The sequence below is a fragment of the Leucoraja erinacea genome, chromosome 28 (assembly GCF_028641065.1).
Source record: "Leucoraja erinacea ecotype New England chromosome 28, Leri_hhj_1, whole genome shotgun sequence".
NCBI classification, from domain to species: domain Eukaryota; kingdom Metazoa; phylum Chordata; class Chondrichthyes; order Rajiformes; family Rajidae; genus Leucoraja; species Leucoraja erinaceus.
Window position 1 is genome coordinate 13038971 of NC_073404.1, and position 25304 is coordinate 13064274.

Here is a 25304-nt window from a genome sequence, read left to right on the forward strand (position 1 = left end):
CTTTCCCTGCACTACCTGCCCTTCCCCCTATTTTCGTATCATCTGCAAACTTGGCCACATAACCTTCAATCCCCTCATCCAAATCATTAATATACAACGTAAAGAGTTGCAGCTCTAGCACCGATTTCACATAATGAAAGGTGACCCGAGATGGAGGGACTCAATTTAGATATTCAGAAGTACGTGAACACAATGCAGTTTTGTAAAATAAAATGTTGACCCGGATTGACGGAGACATCACACAATCATTTCCAAAGTGATTTATTTGCTAGGTATAATAAACATACATTACAGTACATGCTACAGAAAATAAAGGCATATTTTAATTGTCATGGAGAATATAGTGTTGTAGATGGTACATCTCTTCATATTAACAATACAATAAGTTTTCCACAGTATTAACCCATAAGTCCCCATCCCAACAGCTCGACAAGGTATGGTACAATTACAAAAATAAGAGCATCTTAAAACATCGATTGACATTTACTGAGGGAAAACAGTGTTAAAGTCAGTATGTATAGCTTCTGTACGAAAACAAAGTAAAGCAACCGTAACTCAAACTCTCTCCCCGTAGCAAATATTCACCACCCCTCGATATTGATCTCTGCCAGTGGAAAGAAACATTAATTGAAAGATGGAAATGTGTTATTTGTAATAAAGAAGTGTTTATATGTCCCATAATCACTGTAGGTCATGTTTGGAATGATGTAGGCTTGGTCCTCACAGTATCCCCAATATGGGGTCTGCATGGAAAAGAAACATTGACATTTAATGCTTGGACTGTTCTCAAATGAATCACAAAAAAATGATCAATTAGCAGCAGTGTGGTTACAGTGGCGCCCAACCCATTCTAATTCACTGGCTGCATTAAGTTAGTCTTACCCACCAGAGAAGTCTGTAAACAAATTACACTGTCCAAGCCACCCTGAGTTTCTTCCCCTAATAGCTCTGGCTGTTCAATTGCACTTACACCAGCAGCTTTCTGCACTTTACCCATAATGCCAGCCTGTTGTTATAACACAGGTTCCTGGGCAGGGCAGCATAGATTTACATTTAAATCCAAATTCCAACTCCAGCTAATGTCAAGGTCACCTTCCTGTTCATTTGCCCAAACCCAAACCGGTGATGCTAAACATGAATGTGGTACTATCCCTGTCTCACTAAGATGTACTGAAATCAGTTAATGCAGGAAACAATGCAGTGATCGGGAAGGAGATAGGAATCTGAGTTTAAATGCCCAAGTAATACACAAAGCAATTAACAACCTGTTACACTCTTGGGTTGGGAGACAGGTTTCAAACTGAACCTCCTGCCTTATGGCACAGTCAAGATATCAAACCGAATTGCTGCATTTATATATCATTAAAAACTGGCAAAAGTCACTGCTGCTGGGTGCCTGACAAGAGAAAGGGATGGAATGAATTTTGCACTCATTTAGCATGCTTGTTCACTGGTCCCCGATGTGTATCAGTTGGAAAATGCACCCAATTTCACTCTTTGTTTCTGCATCTCAAGGTTAGACTGCAAATTGCATGCTTTGCACTACATGTTGCTCAATCCCTCAACAGGAAATGCTCTCACCCACTGAGCTCCAGGGCAATGCAGAATTTGCATCTTAGTTGGCAGGATGGGCGGAGTGGGGACAGGCCGACTCACCCGTCTCCCGGTAAAGGAAATAGTCCCCAAAGGGAACATTAATCCAACAGATCAGAGACAAAGAATGCTTGAATTAGCTGGTTCAATGCCAATGCTGCTGCTTCTCCACAGAATGTGTCAAATATTTTCAAGTAACTATTGGAGGGCCAATGTATTTTGTGGTGCAAGTCACTGTCACTGATCATCACAGGGGAGTGTCAGGTAAAAGATTGACAAATCACACTCCCCTACACTCTCTCTGGAGAATGGCCACTTCCATAGATACCAGTGGGAAATATATTAATATACTGGAAACACAATAGACCAAGGCAGCACCATAATGTCATGATGACCCAAAGGCAATAGCAAGATTTTTGCATCTGTCCATTCTCTCAATTAGTTGGAATGCTCTCATTCCAAACCGTCCTCAACAATTAATAACACTGAACATTTGATTTCAATTCTATTAAACTATCAGAAAATAAAATATTTTTTAAAAGTGTCTTTCAAAATAAACAGCATTTACTTTTTATTAGCAGAGTAAATCAGTGGCTGAAAGGAAGTTGCCAAAGATTCATCTGTGCATGCAGTTTGTAAGCTCACTATCTTTGCAGTGATGGGCACAGTAGGTACAAGAAGCACATGCTCTTGACCCACAATTTGTAATTGGACAATTCATGATCACAAAAAAAAAATCAAAACCAGAATTAACCAATAATGTATAGATTTATTAATGGAAGTCAGTTTAGTGTAAAAAAAAAGTGTGAAGTAATACATTAGATGTAGGAAGTGCAGAGAAACACTACTTGGACAGCAACTGCAGAATTTATAATGGAAATATTTGTGAATTTAAAAAAAAGAGGGATTAAGGAAGAAAAGTATTCAAATGGAAAGTACATCCTAGATACATGCCATCTGGACCAAATTGTTTTTTGTTTTTGTTTTGAGGTTCAGAATGTTTTACATTCAGAATGCTTTAACAACATCCAACTCTGCAAAAACTGCATGTAATTTAGGGGGGGAGGGGAGATATTATCTTACACAAATGACAGGCTTAAAAATCAAGTCCACTAACTTTCATTCATCAAATATACAAGGGCAGGCTGGGAAAGGAAATCATGTCCTCCCTCCCCCTCACCCCAAAACAGGTTAACATAAAACTTTTGCGATACATGAAATACTGTAGGTAAAAAGATCTGTAGCACTCAATAATTTTGCTTGAGATGCAGTGAATTTAATGATAAATACAACAAAATATGAGAGCATAGACATTCCACTTAATCAGTTCACTTCTATGTTTAAATCAGTTTGATCATCTTAGACGACAGGAACTGTAAAAGGGCGCTAAGGTGTGAAGCTACTGGTCACAAGACTTCAGTGGGCTGGAAAAAGTAAAATTAAAAAGCAATATAATAGCAATATTTCAGTCATGGGTTTCAGTAACACCAGAATACCATTAACACTAAAAATTCTACCATAAGAGTAAAACTCACTGTGCAAATTTCCACCAATCTCTAACCCAGGCAACTCAAAGCGGATTTGTTCTTTGGCTCTCCTACTTCTGTCTGCTAAGACATAATAAATTCAATCTGCAGATTGGAGATGCCAGCAGAGAGATTCAAGTAGTACAGTATTGGCTCCACAGGTTGCACATCAGCACCGATCTACTGACTGTTGTGACTTGCAATATGGAATTGTGCCCAGGTTTCCTCCACCCTTCATCATCCAAGGTCACTATTGCCTCAATAATTGTTCACCAAGCATGCCTGTGAGAGCATTGTGGGAGAACCAATTCCACAGGCTCTTTAAGTGAGCATTGACAGTTTAATCACCTGAAGATATGCTTGGCTAAAAATTAGAGTGACCCTACCAAAGAGATTATGGGTGGAATTTACATTTTGACTGAGCTACTGTATTGCAACTGCAGACAGTCCATGCAGAAAATCCACACAGCTACAAAATAATAATAAAGGACTTGGTATGAGCCGGGTGTGAAATAAATCACATTTAAAACACTCAATCAATAAATCACTGCACAGGTAATCCCAGAATATGAACAAGAACACACCTATTTCTCTTAAGTGCCAAATGCATTTTACAAAAGATTACCACTCAGGTATTTGGAAAGTTCTACTAGTGTGCTGACGTGCTTGTGAGTGGAAGAATTAAATAGTCCATCTACAAACTTGCACAATCTACAAAATCATAGCTGTGTCTTTTTCTGACCTCCAACAGCACCCACTTGTTGCACAAAGGAAACATGTTTCTTTCCTATTTGACTGGATGGTAAATGGAAAGAGGAGCATCACCCTGGAGGCTTCAATAAGGATAAATAAACCACAGCCACACCTGATAGTTTTGCCCATAGACTGACAGGGAAACCCAGAAAGGGAAAGGTTACTATTTTTAAAGGGATTATTACAGATCTTCCAATGGCACAATAACATAATTCAACAGGTTTAGCTATAGAGAACTTGTTCCATTCCACTTTCCTGATCTAAAGAAAGCTTTCAAAAGTTGGAAGAATTTGGCAATCACAAGTAGCAGCAAACCATCAAAGGAGCCATGTATAAAAGGAGGCCAAACATTGTCCCCATAATTATAAAAGCTTCAATATAGAGAATGTTTTTTATATTTTTTAAATAGCCAAACTTCATACTTTTCATAGTATGTCTACCAGTAACAGCCCCCCCCCCCCCATTTTGGGTGAAAATGTATACACTCAACCACTGTCACTGAAGCTAATGATGATTAAGATAAAAATACTGATAGAAGCATAACAAACCCCATGCTGTGCATGTTTACAATTAAGAGCAGAGTGACCAACAGGAAACAAAGCCTTTCTCCAGCATTTTTGTCTACCTTCGATTTTCCAGCATCTGCAGTTCCTTCTTCTTAAATATTGTCTACTCCATTGCAAAATCTCCTCAAGGTATGCCTACTTTGAAGAAGTTCTCCTCCTCTCCCCTCTGAAGACAGTTTAACAACCTCCTCTCCGAAGAAGGGTTTCAGCCCGAAACATTGCCTATTTCCTTCGCTCCATAGATACTGCCTCACCCGCTGAGTTTCTCCAGCATTCTTGTCTACCTTTGATTTTCCAGCATCTGCAATTCCTTTCTAAACACACCATTAATACTTCCTTGTGAACCTTTCCAGCTTAGGCTCATCTCTTTCAGTCTTTTACAAGGTACTGTTGAGGAAAATAGAAACAAACCAATAAGCACATTTACTGTACACGTTCTATACTATATTGACAATATAAGTCAATATAATATGGAACTTGTATTGACTATTCCCATTTCTCCCATTGCCCCTCCTCACACGCCCGCCAGCTGGTTGAATCAGTTACATCATTTATATCCCAATTCTTTTTAACATTGTGTATTCTGCTTTTGCTGATCTTTGTATTGTAAATGAACTCAATTTAAACACTGGAAATCAATGCATATATTGAGAACCACTCATCTGTCAATGCCATCCATGTTCTCATTCTGTTCCCCTTTCTACCAAGGATAAAGAACGCAATATCTGAAGATAAACAAATCTCACCTATTCATACCTCCCTACCGAACATAATGTTTGCGTCAAGGCACAGTGTGTTTGCACACAAATTAAACATTTTTCAAACACTTGTCAAACCATGATTATACCAGTTCTCCAGAGTGAAACCCGAGCTATCCTTATATTTCCTTAATTTTGGTGGGGAAATTTTAAAAACTCACATCATGCATCGTAGACCTATTTGAAAAGAAAAGTTGTGTCCTAATGTGATGTTTGAATACTAATGGCAGATGTGAGATACAGGCATAGATCTACAGTGCCCTCCGTAATGTTTGGGACAAAGACCATCATTTATTTATTTGCCTCTGTACACCACAATCTGAGATTTGTAATAGGAAAAAAAAAAAAAGGGGGGGGGAAAGAAAAAAAATCACATGTGCACATTGTCAGATTTTAATAAAGGCAATTTCTATACATTTAGGTTTCACCATGTAGGAATTACAACAGTGTTTATACATAGTGCCCCATTTGAGGGCACCATAATGTTTGGGACACAGCAATGTCATGTGAATGAAAGTAGTTCGCACTGGGCAGTTCCTTCCCTCCTCCATACTTTACTCTTGCCATCAACTCTGATACAAGTTAATATTCGTCATATCTGTCCACAAGTTTTCCAGAACTGTGGTTGTTCATTTAAGTACTTCTTGGCAAACTGTAACCTGGCCATCCTATTTTTGCGGCTAACCTGTAGTTTTGCATCTTGCAGTGCAGCCTCTATTTCTGTCCACAAAGTCTTCTGCGGACATTGGTCATTGACAAATCCACACCTGACTCCTGAAGAGTGTTTCTGATCTGTCTGACAGGTGTTTGGGGATTTTTCTTTATCACAGAGAGAATTCATCTGTCATCAGCTGTGGAGATCTTCCTTCATATGCCAGCCCCTTTGCGATTAATAAGCTCACCAGTGCTCACTTGCTTCTTAATGATGTTCCAAACAGTTGATTTTGGCAAGCTTAAGGTTTGGCTGATGTCTCTTAACAGTTTTATTTGTGTTTCTCGGTCTCATAATTGTTTCTTTGACTATCATTGGCACAACATTTTTTCCCTCGTGTTGATAAACAGCAATAAAAGCTTCCAAAGGTGATGGAAAGACTAGGTGCTGAGAGCTCTTATACCTGCATTAAGGAGGCAATAAGAGAGGCCACACCTGAACAATTACAAACGTCAGTGAAGTCTTGCGTCCCAAACATTATGGTGCCCTGAAATAGGGAGGATTATGTGTAAACACAGCTGTAATTTCAACATGGTGAAACCAAAATGTATAAAAACACCCTATAATAAAATCAGGCAATGTGCACTTTAACCACATGTGACATTTTTAAATTACAAATCTCAAATTGTGGAGTACAGAGGCAAATAAATAAATGGCAGGGTTTTGTCCCAAACATTATGGAGGGCACTGTATGTTTAATTTCCATTTAGCAATTTTTTTCATGATAAGCAACACATAAGCAAATGTTCCAAGTCTAAATTTAACCTAAGAGCATTAATGGCCAGTGAGAAAAGCAAAATGTCACAAATTCCAACATGGAATAAAACCTCATTCTAATGAATATCAATGTTTGGGAAGCAGAGATAACTACTTTCTGCAATGCTACCAGAAGTTACAGGCCCCAAATGACATTAAATTGCATAGTAGTTTGGCCACTAAATGTTTACATTTGATGTTAGTTAAATGTTGAACAGAATTCTCTTTCCTATTCCTCTCACTAGTCATTTTCCGCCTTTGCCAAGAATCAGTTCTACAAGCTCTGTAGGAGCTGCTTCTGGTGCAATCAGCCACCAGCACACCATTTCCACGCTCTATACCACAGCCCGTTTAAACACTCAGCCATCGGCTCAAAGAAAAAGTGGTCACAGCAATCTTAAAACAATAAATACATGTCTGTGTTTCGTTACAATTGTTAAACAGCATCTTTTTTTTCTTTTTACAGAATTTTAATACAATCTCAGAGCAGAAATAAGGTTTAAAAGGAAAATAATTTCTGAGAAGCCATTTGTAAAATGTTAGTATAACTGCTATATTTAACTGTGCTATGTGTCATAAGTAACATAAAAGATTAAGACACTCGGGTCAGTTCAGAAGATGTACTTGTTCTTTCTTTACATCCTCCTGTACAATTATTAAATGTTTGTGCTGTGTAATTTGCATTTGCTCAAGAGCAATGGGGCTTCAGTCAAAGTAACAACTGGAAGACCAGGTATCCTGGGATCAATTAAGCAGTTTCCAGGAAAGAATAGTCCAAGGAATGTGCCAGGATTTAGGTAGTGCATGATAAACAAGAGAGCATTTTCATTGACACTGTAGAGAAACATGATTCTTTGTTTGGAATGGCAAAGTGTACATAAACATTAGGCACGTGTTCATCAGCAAAAAAAATAAACTTGATTAATTCATTTCCCTTGTCCATCACCACAAACCAGCTGCACGATTAGCAAACAAGATCATAACTTACTTAAACCCTCTACCCTCCTATCCTTCAACATAATTTTTTGTAGTGTTTCCTATTTTATGTGGCAGCAAGTTACAAGACTAACTATACTTGCATTTCTTTCCATTGGTTCTTGCATAATCCTGGCATTAGTTAAGGTGTTTATTGGCAAAGTAGATATCTTGGAAAAGGGGTTCAATAAGATTGTCACATTTGATGTTTTTAGATTGACAAATGATCAAACTGTAAAACAGTTGAGTTTGCTAATAAAACGTAGCTGACAGTGAGATGTTTACATGTCCTAAAAGCTATTCCTAACCTGGTTGATGTCAATTTTCTGGGGAAAAAAAGTAGTGTCCCTTTAATGGTTACTGCAAAATAAAATAATTTACTGCGATTGTTAAAGTGATTCAGACAAATGATTTTAAATGATTTGCTTTTTACGCAGCTGAACTTATCATGGTACATCCCTATCCAGTAGTGTTTAGTATTTGTCCCCACAAACTGTGAAGTTGTGCGAGATCATGCAAGAGAGACTGCTGTCCTTTCCAATTGCTGGGAAATGGTTATGCTGTGACATCTGCGCCACTACACCAATTCTTCATGCAAACAAGTTAATTAGTATCCAATGGGGCAGCTTGCTGTTCAACCACAATTGAAGACCTTGATCCCACCTTCAGGCCAAGTATACAATTCCGGCATTCTGACAAGGATACAGGATGACGAACAGAAACTTGGAATGATTCTATTCTTTTCACTCCGTTACCCAATTCAGGGACAGCAAAGGTAATTGTAGTTCCCCAATTAACTCAACACACAGCAGGGCTGAGAGCAGACGCTCAGCATGGTTTAGTGTTGAACTGGAGCCATCATTGCTCACTTGACCTGAAGTGACGTTGCATTTGCTTTTTGTAAAAAACATCTCACACATACATCCAGATTAACAGCCACAATACTTGCAGGAACATTAGTTAGGGAAGAAGCTCTCAACTCCAAAGGCGCCCACCATGTGACTCTTACACACCAATGAACATTAAAACCGTTAAATCAAAAAGGAGAGCAGTGTCAAAAGCATACATCAGCGCTGTCACTGCAAACAGTTTCAAAGACAGGGCATTCCATAGTCAAGTTAACTGCAATCTTACTGGGCTAGTGTAAACATTAGAGGGCCAAAGTCTTGGGTGCGAGGTTGGTTGGGGAGGGGTTTGTCAGGAAATGGAACCATAGAAAGTCTGTTCCCATCTGTAATTCAAATTGTTGTTTTCTCTGAAACAAATCCACTCAGCTTAGGTCCTCCTCAGGGTTCTGTTGATCCAGTAGCCGGACATGAGTGAAAGGGAAGTGGCCATGTTTACCATTACACTCTCCTTCCCACTGGCCACTCACATTGATCTTGGTTACCTTCACTAGGTCTCCAACCTACAAAAAGAAACAATGTCAGTTACAATACAAATCAAAATTAACATTCAAAAGTTTTAAACTAGGTAAAATATTAAAATAATACAAGAGAGGAGCACCGGCATCTAATTCACAGCATATTTCTCCTCATACATTTCCTTATAACATAGGAGGCCCAAAATTATATTACCTCTCACTCCAACCCAAACAATCCTATTGCCTCACATATTTCCATGTGTCTCATATGATATTTCATTTCTCATATGTCCAACATCTCCCCAGCTTTACGAGTAAAGTACTAGGGGTATTTTTTCACCTAGAAGTTCCAAGAATCCTGTCTATCAGTAATAAGAGGCGTCACAATAAAGTTGGCTATGAATTTGTCAATGGCATTTTCCACTGCTGAGCTATTTATGTCAACTCTGCATGGATTAAAAGTCTGCTGGGCCTGAACCCATACTCAGATGCATATAATCCCCTTGACTACTTGCACAATTGTAAGTCAGTGATGGGGGGAATTCACAGATACCAAGTTGTACATGCCTGTTGCATTAAAGACTGCCAAAGTCCCAAATAGCTGAACTTCCCCACATTATTGAAATTATACTAGCCAAAAGTCAGCAGCATGCATTGGGATTGTATATCATATTGAACATGGTGTTACATAATATCTTGATTTAGTAAAGAAGTTCAATATTTTATTGATGTTAGCTAATAAACATATTGTGAAAAAAGAGATAATTTAAAAAAGCTGTCAATATGAGGATTAATAAGGTTCTCAAGGCGATACACTGAACATAGGACAGATTTACAAAGGGAATTCCAAATCTCAGGATCTATGTAACAGAACACATGAACAAAAGTTGAAAATACAACCCTTTGTGGTTTTTGTGCTTTTAAGAGGGACTAATCTTCTATCTCAATGCCATGCTATCTTCATGAATTTCAATTTGCACAATTACTAAAAGGTATCGAATATAGCAAATGAGCTTTCACATCCCTCATGGGCAGAACATTCTGGGATTAGTGACCCAGTTCTAAAACTCCAGCCAGAGGTAACATCAACACTGTCAATTTTCTATTTTAGCAAGACCAATTCTCACTTGTTTAATTCCTACTGTAAGGGTCTAGTCCACATGGTTTATTCTCTCATGACAAACCTAGTGAATCTTCACTGCATTCCCTCCATTGCAATCATATCCATCCTTGGGTGTGGAAATCAGCAGTGGTCCCTCAAGGGTTACATACACCTTCTTGCAATAAACAAAGGGCAAAGTACCATTGACCTTTTAATCTGCTTGTTGTATCTGCACATTAACTCCGAACAATGGTGATAAAGTGATAAATGTAATACAGATAAGTTTAACTCCTTCAGCCTCACAACATTCAAGGCACGAGTCCTACAATTGAGGCCACCCCAATTCTAACTACTCGATAATTACAAGTCATGCGTTTGTTGCAAAGCTCTGGATTTCCCATCCAACATTAAAATCTTCCTTTTTAACCAAGCATTTGATTATATTTCCCAATACATGCAAAGAATGATCACTATGGAAAATGTATAGAAGTGCCTAACAGGCCAAGAAATATTAATATTTCACAAGAACAAAAGTCGAGGCACAGCACAGAAAATTGGATCCGTTTAGTCAGTGTTCATCACCAAAACCAGGCAGAGATAGCACAAGTTGGATGCAGATTGCTGCTCCCTCTGCACTATCCTGCCACGCACTTTCACAATAGGGACATTGTGGTTAGTGGCAGTTTCTTAAAACTGATTACGACAATCTTAATATCTAACAGCCATGACTCAGCAAAGTATTAAACAGGATACATATCTAGCAACATTTTCTCAGGGAAAGGAGTCAGACGCTTGAAATCCAGCAGGTCCAGACTGATAAGTCACTTGGCTGTTACTATGTCCTTGCATACCAAGTTGAAGGAAGGCTGGCTGCTATCAGCAACAGCCGCAGAAAGTATGTAATTCAACAAAGTGGGCAGCCATCACGACAACACCCTGCTTCTTTAAGGAAAAGCATCGTTTTGTCCCTAAAAAATCGCCAATTAGCTTAGACCCCGACAAGTCTTGATATTTAAGTTGTTTTGGATTTACATTTGGGACCGTGTAGAAGCGGGGGGGGGAAGAGAGGGAGGAAAGCAAAAGAAGAAATGTCTACTTCAATTCTTTTCAATACGCTATGTCAAGAGTGTTTTATTGTCAAACGTCCCAGATAGAACAATGAAATTCTTACTTGCTGCAGCACAACAAAATATGCAAACATAGCACACTGTAAACAATATGATACACAAGAGAGAATAAAGTTCAGTGTGTGTGTGTGTGTGTGTGTGTGTGTGTGTGTGTGTGTGTGTGTGGTGTTGCAGCACTAATATCTTTTTCTTTGCACTAACTGTTGTACTTATGTATGACTTAATTATTATACTCGCATATAGTATGATTTGATAGGGTAGCACACAAAGTTTTTCACTGTATCCCTGTACATGCGACAATAATAAACCAATAACATGTCTCGATGCACCCAAAGTATAATAATTAAACATGAAACCCCTTTTCAGAGGCACCCAAGCTCTTGCCTAAATCAAATCGATTTAATTGAGAATGGGCATTGGTACATGGGTGCAGATAAATAGTAAATTGAATCTTTTCCTCCTGGAATAACATTGCCATTGTTGAAATGTTATAAACATTTAACCTTCCTCAAAGCCAACAAAATCAGAAATCATCAACTTAAGCTCAAGGCAATTGGAAAAAAAAGATTCAGTACATGACTTGTGGTCTGTCTGGTCATTGAATAAAGTAGGATTTGATAGGTAGAAAATGTGATGAATCATGTACCACACCCAAAGAAGGGAACGCATTCCATGAATTTATTCATCTATTCACAACTGCATTTTTACTATACAGAGTAAATTCCAGTTTAAAAGCACATTTTTAGTTTTCACCGATTGATACAAGACTCACAAATGAATTTACATAGAACAATTAAATGGACAAAGGTGCCATACCACCCAAAATCACCCCAATAAACACCAGAAAATAGGAAAAGTCAACTGGTGAAAATAATTGAAAAATACCTGACGTAGGCACAAGATTGTCCTTGGCTCTTAAGCTGAACGCAATAAACAATTACCAGAAAGCATTCCAACCAGCACACATCACATTCCAACACTAACCTGCTGACCTCAGATGTTAGTCTACTGGAGAACTTAAGTGCAAGATCTGAATTAAGTAATGCCAAACAATTAGATATCACGGTGGGATTCTTAGAAGTGGAACTACCATGATTTATTTGCAGCACTAACTCATCAATGGAAGAGTGTACCCTCAGGAAGGGCAGTACCACTGTTCAAATTCTGCAGCTCCCTATTCCAAACAAACATGCTTGGCAATGTCATCCACTCCAGTGGGATCAAGGGCAGAGGACTATAGTGGTGTCTGATTCAGCAATATGGTCATGACCATTATTCAAGTCAATTCTTTTAAGGAAATATTTCATAAAAAAGTAAACCACTCCAAGTGTTCAGAATCATTCCAGCAATCATTTTAAATTATTGGCAGTCTTGTTTTTGGACCTTGATAATAGTAGATTCCCAATTTTGAATGTGGTATAGAATTCAAGAGTCATTGAATGGCAGGCAACAGCATTCCTCAGGCTTTTATTCTGTCAAACATTTCACATATTGCCTTTGCACGCATCTGTCACATTCACAGCAATCTTTGCCATTTTCAATTATACTCAGGGACACAGTGTCATAACAGGTTGGGATGAGAGTGTCAAATTAGAAAAGCAGCTGAGTGTACAATCCAATCTGCAGAACAGTTCCCAGCCAAAGTATTCTGTTTAAAAGAATTTATAAGCAATTGCAACCCTCACCAGTCATGCAGCTTGGTTCCAGCTGCCCAAGTGAAACACATTCTCACTGGAGATCATTCCTCATCTTTAGAACATCAGTTAAATATGTCAGCTATGAACTTTTGGAACCAAATATTTCCAGTTGGGTTGTTCATTTTAAAGCAGCAATATTCTATAGATGTCAAGAAATAGGAGAAAGTTTGCAGATGTTCCACTGAGTCTTGGTAAACCCTTACATTTAAAGAAAACTCTAGTGTACATCCTGTGAATAGAAAAAGTGTGCAACTTCATCAAAAACATAAAAGGTAAATCCTGGATGAAGACAATAAACCAGAAACTCACACGAAAAATAGGTTTAAGCTAGTAAGCCCATCAAGTTTCTTCTGCCAGTCATTCAAAACTTGTTTTTATGCTCACTTTCTTGAAACAGCCTCCATCTGCTTGATAATTATCCCAGAAACATTGCTCGAGTGATTTATTATTGCAAGAAAAGAACATCAATTGAAATATGAACAGTCCTCAATGGTTCACAAGTTTCATATGCATCTACTGTTGGGTTTAGTTCGACCGTATTGTCAAAGTTTGTTTCTTAAAAAGCAAATAGCAACAAACGTTAAAGGTGGACCATGGCAATCTTTAATTGATCCGTCAGACGGGAGTGGCAAAGATCTACAATGAGCACAAACATTGCTCAGTGCTTCTCAAGCTCCCACTCACAGAACAAAGGTGAGTTAGCACAATTATAGAAACAAAGAAATTAGGTGCAGGAGTAGGCCATTCGGCCCTTCGAGCCTGCACCGCCATTCAATATGATCATGGCTGATCATCCAACTCAGTATCCCGTACCTGCCTTCTCTCCATACCCTCTGATCCCCTTAGCCACAAGGGCCACATCCAACTCCCTCTTAAATATAGCCAATGAACTGGCCTCAACTACCCTCTGTGGCAGAGAGTTCCAGAGATTCACCACTCTCTGCACTCCCTCCATGGCAATTATACATTTTTCTTATCAGTAAAATACTCCTACCAAGTCTGAATATGGCATGACTGAAAGATTCTGTAGCCTTTCACAATATAGGAAAGCTTGGTCCAAATCAAGCTCATCAATAACAATTATTACTTGTCCGCTATTTTTTTTTTTCAATCTTGGCTTCTTTATGGCCTTGAATGAAGCACATGTTAATACTGCAAGATTCCATCTTCATTTCTTTATTGAAAAGACAACCTGTCCATATTGTGTTCCATATAATTTACAAAGTCATTCAGACTTGGTACCGAGCCATTCTTTTGTTCTACTAGTCCATGCTTTTGTAGAAGAACTCCATTTTAGGTTTGACTATTAACTCTTTCATTCCCTCCTTTTTATCAAACATGATAACATTCACAGTCCTCGGTAGGTACACATAATGGTCGCAAGTATTAGAGCAATGATTAGCAGAATGATAGAGCCATAATGTATCACAGTACCCCCAAGTCCATCAAACCAAAGGTATGGCTTCCAGTTCAATAGTACCACAAAGTCCATCAAACCAATGGTATGGCAACCAGTTCTCACTCTCTTCATTGACAACCATCCTAATGAAGCTTGTTTAGGGTCAATGGATCAGGTGCCACCTGTAGGCGGTGTAATTCTTTCAGCCAAATTTACAATAGTTCTTTCAAAACACTGTCTCTTCAAGACACATTGTCTTTTCAATACTTCTTTTCAAGACACCTTGTCTTTCCAATACACATTAGTCACAAAAACGTTGTAGTCTGCTGTGCCCAATCCTTTATTCCTTTCCAATGCACAAGCCAATCCTTTACTCATTTCCAATACAGAAGCCAATCCTTTACACAAGTGGTCTTATCTTCGCTGTCTGCTTCTAAGGATCTTGTCTGGAACGAGGCCAACCTCAGACTGAGCGACCTTAGTTTTTTTTACTGGGAGCTTCTTCGGGAGGCTAGGCTCAAAGGGGGTGACTAGAGCCCAGTTTTCTCCCTTTCAGGTCTCAGTCAACTGCACCCTGTTACTCAGTCATCTGTTGCTGGTCCCAGCGAGATCCCTGCCGACTACAGCCAAATGTCAAAGTTTGTTTCTTAAAAAGCAGATAGCAACAAACGTTAAAGATAGACCATGGCAATCTTTAATTGATTCGTCAGATGGGATTCTTTTGTTCTACTAGTCCATGCTTTTGTAGAAGAACGACTCCATTTTAGATTTGACTATAAGCTCTTTCAGTATAAACTGCCTCACGATATCTTCCATTGAATCAAATGACATTGTATCATGGTTGAATGGGACAAATTCAATTTCAATGCATAATAAAAACCAGATGATCTCTTAAATCTGCTTACTTACTTGGAACACACTGTTCCAACACGGCAAGACATCCTCTTTCCTCTATTATTAAAATCAAGAATAAGGCAACATAACTGCACTCAACGCAGTGCGTCAGCTTTCCCCTGAGGTTTAGCTTTCTGCAATACAATATATAGGCAACCCCTTCGACACGGTGAGGGCAGGAGTTCCTGGGAAATAGTAGTATCACAATTTTCTATAACAAAAAGCCATGCCATCTGGTAATATGTCAAGAAATACAAGTTAAAAAATAAATTTTGTATTGATTTATTTAAAGCAATGATAGCAAGATTCTGGAACCTTGGATGAGATGCATGATACATTTAGTCAAAAAAGAGGAAGTGTATGTGAGGTTTAGGAACGTTAAATCAGACAGGGGCCTTAAGGAATATATTGAAAGCAAGAAAGAATTCAAACAGGAAATCAGGGGTGTCAAAAGGGGCCACAAAATGACCTTGGCGAGGAGTTAAGGAAATCCATAGGCAAGTTGCCAGTGGACTGGACAATAACTAATGTTTTCCTTTAAGATGGGCAATAAGGATAACAGAATGTGATATGGTTAATCCAGAAATTATAAACCAGTGATTTTCTATCAGCAGTGATAGGGAAGCAATTGGAGAAGATTCTCAGGGATAGGATCTACTCATGTGGAAACTTTTGTATTTATTAATGATAGCCAGCAGAGCTTTGTGCAGGAAAGTTCACATTGTATGGTGTATCTGGACTTCCAGAAGGCTTTCGACAAGGTCCCATATAAGAGATTAGTATACAAACTTAAAGCACAAGGCATTGGGGGTTCAGTATTGATGTGGATAGAGAACTGGCTGGCAAACAGGAAGCAAAGACTAGGAGTAAACGGGTCCTTTCACAATGGCAGGCAGTGACTAGTGGGGTACCGCAAGGCTCAGTGCTGGGACCCCAGCTATTTACAATATATATTAATGATCTGGATGAGGGAATTGAAGGCAATATCTCCAAGTTTGCGGATGACACTAAGCTGGGGGGCAGTGTTAGCTGTGAGGAGGATGCTAGGAGACTGCAAGGTGGCTTGGATAGGCTGGGTGAGTGGGCAAATGTTTGGCAGATGCAGTATAATGTGGATAAATGTGAGGTTATCCATTTTGGTGGCAAAAACGGGAAAGCAGACTATTATCTAAATGGTGGCCGATTGGGAAAGGGGGAGATGCAGCGAGACCTGGGTGTCATGGTACACCAGTCATTGAAGGTAGGCATGCAGGTGCAGCAGGCAGTAAAGAAAGCGAATGGTATGTTAGCTTTCATTGCAAAAGGATTTGAGTATAGGAGCAGGGACGTTCTACTGCAGTTGTACAGGGTCTTGGTGAGACCACACCTGGAGTATTGCGTACAGTTTTGGTCTCCAAATCTGAGGAAGGACATTATTGCCATAGAGGGAGTGCAGAGAAGGTTCACCAGACTGATTCCTGGGATGTCAGGACTGTCTTATGAAGAAAGACTGGATAGACTTGGTTAATACTCTCTAGAATTTAGGAGATTGAGAGAGGATATTATAGAAACTTACAAAATTCTTAAGAGGTTGGACAGGCTAGATGCAGGAAGATTGTTCCCGATGTTAGGGAAGTCCAGGACAAGGGGTCACAGCTTAAGGATAAGGGGAAAATCCTTTAAAACCGAGATGAGAAGAACTTTTTTCACACAGAGAGTGGTGAATCTCTGGAACTCTCTGCCACAGAGGGTAGTTGAGGCCAGTTTATTGGCTATATTTAAGAGGGAGTTAGATGTGGCCCTTGTGGCTAAGGGGATCAGGGGGTATGGAGAGAAGGCAGGTACAGGATACCGAGTTGGATGATCAGCCATGATCATATTGAATGGCGGTGCAGGCTCGAAGGGCCGAATGGCCTACTCCTGCACCTAATTTCTATGTTTCTATGTATAATCTTGGGAAAATTTTAAGAGGAGGCTTCAAAGATGATTGATGAAGATAGGCAATAAATGTTGTCCACCTAGGCTTAAAGGCATTTGACAAGATCCCTCATAGTATGATGACCGCAAGGTTAAGACACATGGAACCAACAGTGACTTGGTATTCTAGTTTGAAAAATGGCTTGGCATTAGGAGTGCATCAGGGTTTGGTGCTGGGCCCATTACTGTTTGTCATCTATATCAATGATGTGGATAAGAAGGTACATGGCATGATTAACAAATTTGCAGATAATACAGAAGTGGGTGGTATTGCAGACAGTTAAGATCGTTGTCAAAAATTGCAGCAGGATCTTGATTGGTTGGCCAGGTGGGCTGAGGAATGGTTGATGGAATTCAAGATTTGCTTTGGAAAAGTCAAAAATTGGCAGAATCTACATCGTAGGGCTCCAGGGAGTGTTGTAGAGCAGAGGGGTCTAGGAGCGCAGGTACATAGTTTCTTGAATGTGGCATCACATATATATGTGGGTAGGGTGGTCAAAAATACTTTTGGCACCGAGTATTGAGTATAGGAGTTGTCAGGTCATGTTGCAGATATATTGGATGCTGCTGAGGCCACATTGAGAGTATTGTGCACAGTTCTGGGTACCAAGTTACAAGAACATTTTTGTCAAGTTGGAAAGGGTATAGAGAAGATTTACCAGGATGTTGCCTGGACACGAGGGCCTGAGCTATAGGGAGAGGTTGAGCAGGCTGGGACTATTCATTTGACCGCAGGAGGATGAGGGGTGATCCTAGAGAGGTGTATAAAATCATGAGAGTAATAGATTGGGTAGACGCACAGAGTCTCTTGCCCAGAGTAGGGGAATCAAGAACCAGAGGACGTAGATTAAAGGTGAAGGGGAAAAGATTTAATAGGAATGCGAGGGGTAACTTTTTCCACACGAAGGTTGGTGGGTGCATGAAATGAGCTGCCAGACTAGGCAGATGAGGCAAGGAGTATCGCAATGTTTAAGAAACAATTAGGCAGGTACATAGGACAGGTTTAGAGGGATATAGGTCAAACACAGGCAGGTGGGGCTAGTGCAAATAGGACATCTTGGTCAGTGTGGACAAGTTGGACCGAAGGGCCTGCTTCCATGCTGTATGACTCTATAACTAGAAGAGAGAAAACAGTGGTTCAAAATTAGCTTATGGTATGCACATCTCAGGAATATCATACTACAAAGGAATTACATGGAATTCTGATAGCAACGATAGCACCACTTACTGACAATGGTATAAATGTTAGACATGGATCAGAAACACTAGCATTCTCCAGACGTGGATTTCATCAGGGAGCACGGATTTCTTTTGCCTTACATTTATTAAAAATGAGAGAGCCATTTATCGATGTGTTATTCAGTAGTGCCCATATCAAATATTTTGAATTTGCTTCACATGTGGCAATAACAGACAGTCAATGATAATTTCAGGTGCCTAACCATGTTTGGTATTAACTCAGTAACTCAACTGTTCATCCTCTGTGTTGGTCTTCATCGCTGAGGAAAGTTGACTATGAACAAGAGGCCATTCACTCAGCCCACTTTTGTAGAGTTTAATTAAAGTCTTTCCACCCTGGCTACTCAAATGTATTCAAAAAGGCAACATTCAACAAATTAATTCCACGTATTCCAGAATACCTTGATTAATGATTACACTAAACAGTGTCCAAGTTTTAGCATCCATAAGACCAGAATTAGGCCATTCGGCCCTTCAAATCTGCTTCACCATTCAATTTTAGCTGATCTATTTTTCCCCCTCAACCCCATTCTCTTGCCTTCTTCCCGTAACCTTTGATGTCGTTACTAATCAAGAACTTTTCTATCTCCAATGAAAGACACAATATGCTAGAGTAACTGAGCAGGTCAGGAATCATCCCTGGAGAACATGGATAAGTGACATTACGGGACCATTTTTCAAACGTCACCAATCCATGTTCTCCAGGGATACTGCCTGACCCGCTGAGTTAGTCCAGCACTTCGAGTCTTTCTTCGGTACACCGGCATCTGCAGTTCTTTGTTGCTATATATCATTCTCCGCTTTAAAATATCCCAATGACTTTGTCACAACGGTTTGTAGCAATGAATTCCACAGATTCACCACCCATGGCTAAAGAAATTCCTTCTCATCCAATCATAGAGCCAAACAGCACAGAAACAGATCTTTCAGACCAACTCATCCATGGCAATAAAGTTGTGTAAACAAGCTAGTCCCACTTGCCTACACCTGGCCATATTCCTCTAAACCATTCCTGTCCATGGTTCTGTCCAAGCATTTTTTTTAAAAATGTTATAATTGAACCCAACTCTACCCTTTGCATTAGAACCTGGTTCCGTTTACTCACCATCACCTGAAAAAGTTGCCCCTCCAATCTCTTGTATTTTTCCCCTCTCACCTCAAACCTAAGCACTACAATGCTGAGAACTATACACTGCACTCCATATCTTCCACTTTGCTCTACCTGTTCACCTGAATTTGACTAGATCAGGGGTCAGCAACCTTGTGCTGCATACGGGCCAGGAGGCATGCCTGTGAGCGGATGGCGGGCCACATCTAACACGTGTACATATGGATCCCGCCCACATCCCTGGGTAGCAGGCATCAAATCATATGCTCACACAGATCCCACCCCTTCGAGGCCGCCACCCAGAGCTCTGGCCTAGTTATGGGCGCTCACGAACATGGCGTACCTACGACCATTTCCTTGGCTCTGTCCTGAAGGCGATGGTTCAAATACACACTCACTCGTCCCCGGCCTATTGACAACCCTGATCCCGACAGTGAAGCCCAGACACAGAAGGTGCGTCGCTGGGCTGGCGACTTTGCGCAGGACACAGTACAGCCAGAGCTTGGCTGCGCTCGGCGCTCCTCAGTGGCTCCACCATTGTGGCCCGCCAGCGCAGGCCGCCTTGCGTCACCGCGCCTGGGCGCCGCAACCTCAGTCCCGGGAGGTACCAGGGATGACGGAATTCTGCAGGTCGGATAATTACAGGGGAAAAAATACGCCTGTGGGCAGGAAGATGTCAGGTTACGGGTCGCATTCGGCCCGGGGGCCGTGGGTTACCGACCCCTGGACTAGATTGTATTTAGGTATAGTATTATCTAATATGATTGGACAGTATGCTTCTTTCAATGTACCTTAGTTCATAATAACAATAATAAATCTAAACAAGTGTTTTTTCAGATTATCGATGCTCCTCTTGATTTTAGAAGCTTCCATAAGTTCATCCCTCAGTCTCTTGTGCTCCAAGAGGAGAGTCCTAGCCTATCCAGCCTCTCCTTATAATTTAAACCCTCTAGATCCAGTAACAGCCTCCAATCTTTGAAAACCTTTCCTGGCTAATAACATCTTTCCTATAGCAGGGCGAACAGAATTGTACACAATACTCCAAATGTAGTTGTACCAATAACTTGTACAGCTCTAACATTACATCATAATTCCTAAATTCAATACCTTGACTGATGAATGGAAGCTTGCCAAGCATCTTCTTCACACCCTATTTATCGGTGTTGCCTCTTTCATAGAACCATGTACCTCTATTCTTGGGTCTCTGCTCTAAAACATTTTGCAGAGCCCTAGCACTTAGAACACAAGTGTAGCCCTGGTTTGTTATATCGAAACACAACTCTTACATGCATTCATCCAATTGGTTTGCTCACCCTGGATCCCATGTGATCTAACGTTCCAGACCAGCCTACATGTGGTATCTTGTCAGAGGCCTTGCTAAGGCCATGTTGACGACGTTTACCACACTGTCCTCAATCTTCTTGGTAATTTCTTCAAAACACAACCCAATTTGTAAGATGCAGATGATAGGCTCACCAACCTATATTTCCCTGGTTTGGTCTTGCAGCCTTTTTTATCCCCTTGTTTCAGTATCAAATCCAGGACATCTTAATCTAAATCTAAATCAGAAGGTTAGGCGATTCCAATCCCACTCAAGATGCAGGCACAAAACGGGAATAGATGAAACACTGCATTAGTTGCTTTTTTTGGTGAAACATTAAATTGAAAAAGTGTTAGCTCTCCCCAGTAAGCATTAAATATCCTTATGACAATTCCCAAAGAGCAAGAGAGTTACCCCATGCCCTGGGGCAATATTGCTCCACCACATTTCAATGAATCTAGTCATTATCATTTTACTCTTGAGAAATATCATGCATAAAATTGGTTTGCATATCTTTTACATTAAATCGAAAAATACTTGTCTGCCTGCAAGGTGGCTTGAAACACTTTGAAAAGGTACATGAAAGAAATTCAAATCATTTATTTTACCTTCATGCTCTCATTCCTAAATCTAACCAAATCCAAGTAAAAAACTAAACCCAAATACAGTAAACTTCGAGGAAACCAGGCTATTTGACAAATTTTAGTACAAATCCAAATTTATTCTCAGGAGTATCTTGAGAATTTAAGAGCAACATTCAATTATGTGAACAGATGTTTTGTGACAATGAGGCAGAATATTATAATGCTGGAAATATGAAACAAATGGAAAAATTACAGAAAAACTTAGGTCAAGCAGCATCCATGGAAAGATAATGGAACAGTACAGCATAGGAACAAGCCCTTCAACACCTGTGTCGAATAAGATGCCAAATTAAACAAATCCCATCTGCCTACATGTGATCGATACCCCTCCACACTCTGCATGATCAATATCCCTTATATATCATTTTAGCACATTCCAGCCCAAGAATATTCCTCTGATTACCTACCCTATTTGTGTCCATTTTTTTCTTTTTATACCTCTATCAGCTTTCCCCTCGGCCTTCAAAGCTCCAGACAGAGGAAAAAAAACTCAAGGTTGTCTTACATCTCCTTATATCCAATATCATCTAATCCAGGCAGTATCCTGGAGAACTCTTCTGTGCCCTTTGCAAAAGCTCCACATCCATCTTGAAATGTGGTGACCAGACCTGCAAATATGCTCCAAATATGGATGGCCTAACCAATTTTTTTTATACAGCTGCAACAGGACCTCTCAAATTTTACACTCAGTTTCCCAATTGATGAATGTTATTGCAAGCATGCTATTGGCCTTCATCATATTTACTCGTGTACCTTACAGGGAGCTATGGACTTGTACCTCACGATCCTGCTGTACATCAATGCAACTCATGGCCCTGCCATTTAATATATAACAATCTGACACGACAAGTCCAGAACTATTCTCGACCGGAAACATTGATCATTTCCTTTCCCCCATCCACCCCAACCCACGAGATAGTTTGAACGGCTGAGTGCTTCCAGCATTTTCCAGTTTGCTATACATGTACTTGAAACTGTACATCATCTTTTATCAGATGATACAGATTTCAATGACAACCCACAGATACCAATAGCTGAACTACACTTGATGAACTTATTTTTTACACCAGCATATTTCAAGTGGCATAATTACATAAAACACAGATCAGTACAGGACAGGAACAGGCACAGCAATCCACTGTCTGTGCCAATCATTTTGCCAATTTAAACTAATCCCGTCTGCAAATGGTATTTAACACTATCTCCTGCCTGCTCATGTGCCTGTCTAAATGCCTCTTAAATTATTTGCCATATTTGGTTGTACCTAAAAACAAGAACTCTGGACACATTTTCACTGTCTAAAAGGAAACTTCAGAATTGAAGTTTGGTTTATCCACATTAAAATTAATTATAAACACGATTGGCACAAATCTCATTTAAAATGTAGAGCAAAGCAGAACCTATTATTACACTTGGCTAAACAGTTTTGCAATCTTTGCTCGTTCCACACTTGCTTACCTGACTTTTTTTTTAAACATTTCAGCAAACTAACCAACTGATCTAGGAACAATGTGATTTAATGGAAGTTAAATAAGTTATTTACATCACTGTTGGTTCTTAATAAATAATATTTAAATACTTGAGTCATGCATGAAATATCTGCAAGCTTCAATTACCGACTCAAATATTACAAGAATGAAAAGGTGTGGAATCAAAGATCAATTGCCGATTAGAAAGAATGTAATCAGCAGACATGTCTACAATCTTATTGCTCTGTAATTTCCTCCTGAAGCAGTGATTCATGAGTTCACACGTTGAATTCAGCATGTTTTATAAGTTGCTATTATCGACATAATGAACTTTTGTTTTCTTAATTTTTGGTTCAGTATGGAAGTTATTTTCTTAAAGTTTTTATGAATGTTTTTAATTAGCATTTGAAAAAGCTGTTCATTTTCCCTCTTAAATATAACATATTTCATTTTACCTAAAAATTGGTGTGGAAGCATCTATAGGGCCTGTCCCACTTGGCGATTTATTTTGGCGACTGCTGGCATCATATCGGTGGCGCCAAAAGATTCTGAACATTTCAAATCCAGTGGCGACAAAAAAGTTGCGACACTTAAAAAAACACCGTGCGTCATACATCATCATACTGCGTATTTTTCGATGACCTGATACGTCAGTCAATGATGCTGGTCGTCGCTGAAAAAAATCGCCAAGTGGGACAGGCCCTTATCTCTGTCACAGCAGACACTCCACCAAGCTCATACAAAAAACATAAAATACTAGCTTAAAACACAAAATGTCCTTTTGCCTTTACAGATGCTTTTAGACCTGCTGAGTTCCTCCGGAAGTTTGCTTCCAGTTCCAGCATCTGCAGCATTGTGTCATCTACAGATAAATTGCTGTATAGTAATTTGAAAGTCATGCATGGCACCAAGTCTATATTGATCAAATGCCCATTATATTAATTGCATTTACCCAGATTTTGAATGTTATTATCAAAGTACTTTTCTACAGTCATTTTACTACCCATATTTAATTGGAAGCATCAATAAGCCAGTTCGGTATTCCGACTGCACATGCCCAGGTCATAGAACACTCGCGATAAACATTCTCGTCAGCTGTGCTGCTTCATTTGTACAGATCTGCGTTTCATCCTTAGTCAGGATCGAACCCGATTCTCCAGGCAGTTGAATTGCTACTGGACCTTCCCTGTCCCCTCCCGAGTGTCCAATCGCTGTCCAGGAGCAGCCAGAGATGCCCGGGATGACCCTGGACTGACGGGATACCGACCCGGAGCAGTGGCTGCCCCGGGCTTGCAGCCACCGCGGAGAAGAAGCACTAACTCCAGCTCAATTCTGCCCGTCCCGCTGGGTTAACCAACAACCCTGGACAGGCGGGACATCGGCTGCACCAGGCTTACAAGCTAGCATGGAGAAGAAACACCAACTGCTCCTAGCTGGTGTCCCGTCAGTCGGTTAACCCGGCGGGAGAGGCAGAGTTGAGCTGGAGTTAGTGCTCCTTCTCCGCGCTGGCTGTAAGCCTGGGCCTCCACTGCTCCAGGCCAGTGTCCCGTCAGTCCAGGGCTGTTGGTTAACCTGGTGGGACAGGCAGAGTCGAGCTGGAGTTGGCGCTTCTTCTCCGCGCTGGTTGTAAGCCTGGGCCGCCACTGCTCTGGGCCGGTATCCCGTCAGTCTAGGGTCACCCCGGACATGTATGGGACACTCGGGATGGGACGGGGATGGCCCAGAAGCAATTCAACAGTAAGAGATCTGGTTTCAATCCTGACTACGGATGAAACGCACGTCTGTATACATGCAGTAACATAGTTGCCGAGAATGTTTATCAGGAGTGACCTTTAACAAATCCCATGATTCCTTGTGTTTTTTGGAATACCAAACTCACTTATTGACTGAAATGCAGCAGAAAAGCCACCCATTTCCTTCCACGACAGTTAAATTAAACAGCTCATATGTCTTCCAAATGAGCCGAATAAGCCCATTTGGATACACAAATATTTTTGATAACACGCTATTTCTTCAATTGGCAAGTAATTGCATGTCCATTAAACTCTCCCTAACAAAGAGATACCAAAGAAAGATATTGTGTTAGTGGTGCCAGTGTAGAAGAAATTCTGGTCAGCACATTGGGAAAAGAGATTGGTGTTCAAATATTGTAGTGGGGCACGATTTCCTTCTTTGACTGGCAGTTAAGCCTGGTTTAACATTTCAACTAGATTGTCTACATAAATTGTTACACGTTCAGTTGCATGAGAATATACATGGATACGATTTTGTTCCATTACATAAAACATGCAGGTCTGCATTTGTAGAAATGACATGCCGTAGTTTTGATCCATCTTGCTCTTGTCA

The 25304-nt window shown here is 40.1% G+C and overlaps 1 protein-coding gene across 1 annotated transcript in view; it reads right to left on the bottom strand.

Moving 5' to 3' along the window:
• Positions 1-245: 245 nt before the first annotated feature.
• The window catches only part of crk (v-crk avian sarcoma virus CT10 oncogene homolog), a 32789-nt gene continuing 7730 nt past the window's right edge, over positions 246-25304 (bottom strand). Inside the window, exon 2 of the mRNA XM_055657759.1 lies at positions 246-9047. Within this exon, the coding sequence (XP_055513734.1) occupies positions 8910-9047 (138 nt within the window). The 3' untranslated portion in view covers positions 246-8909. The remainder of the gene's footprint in view (positions 9048-25304) is intronic.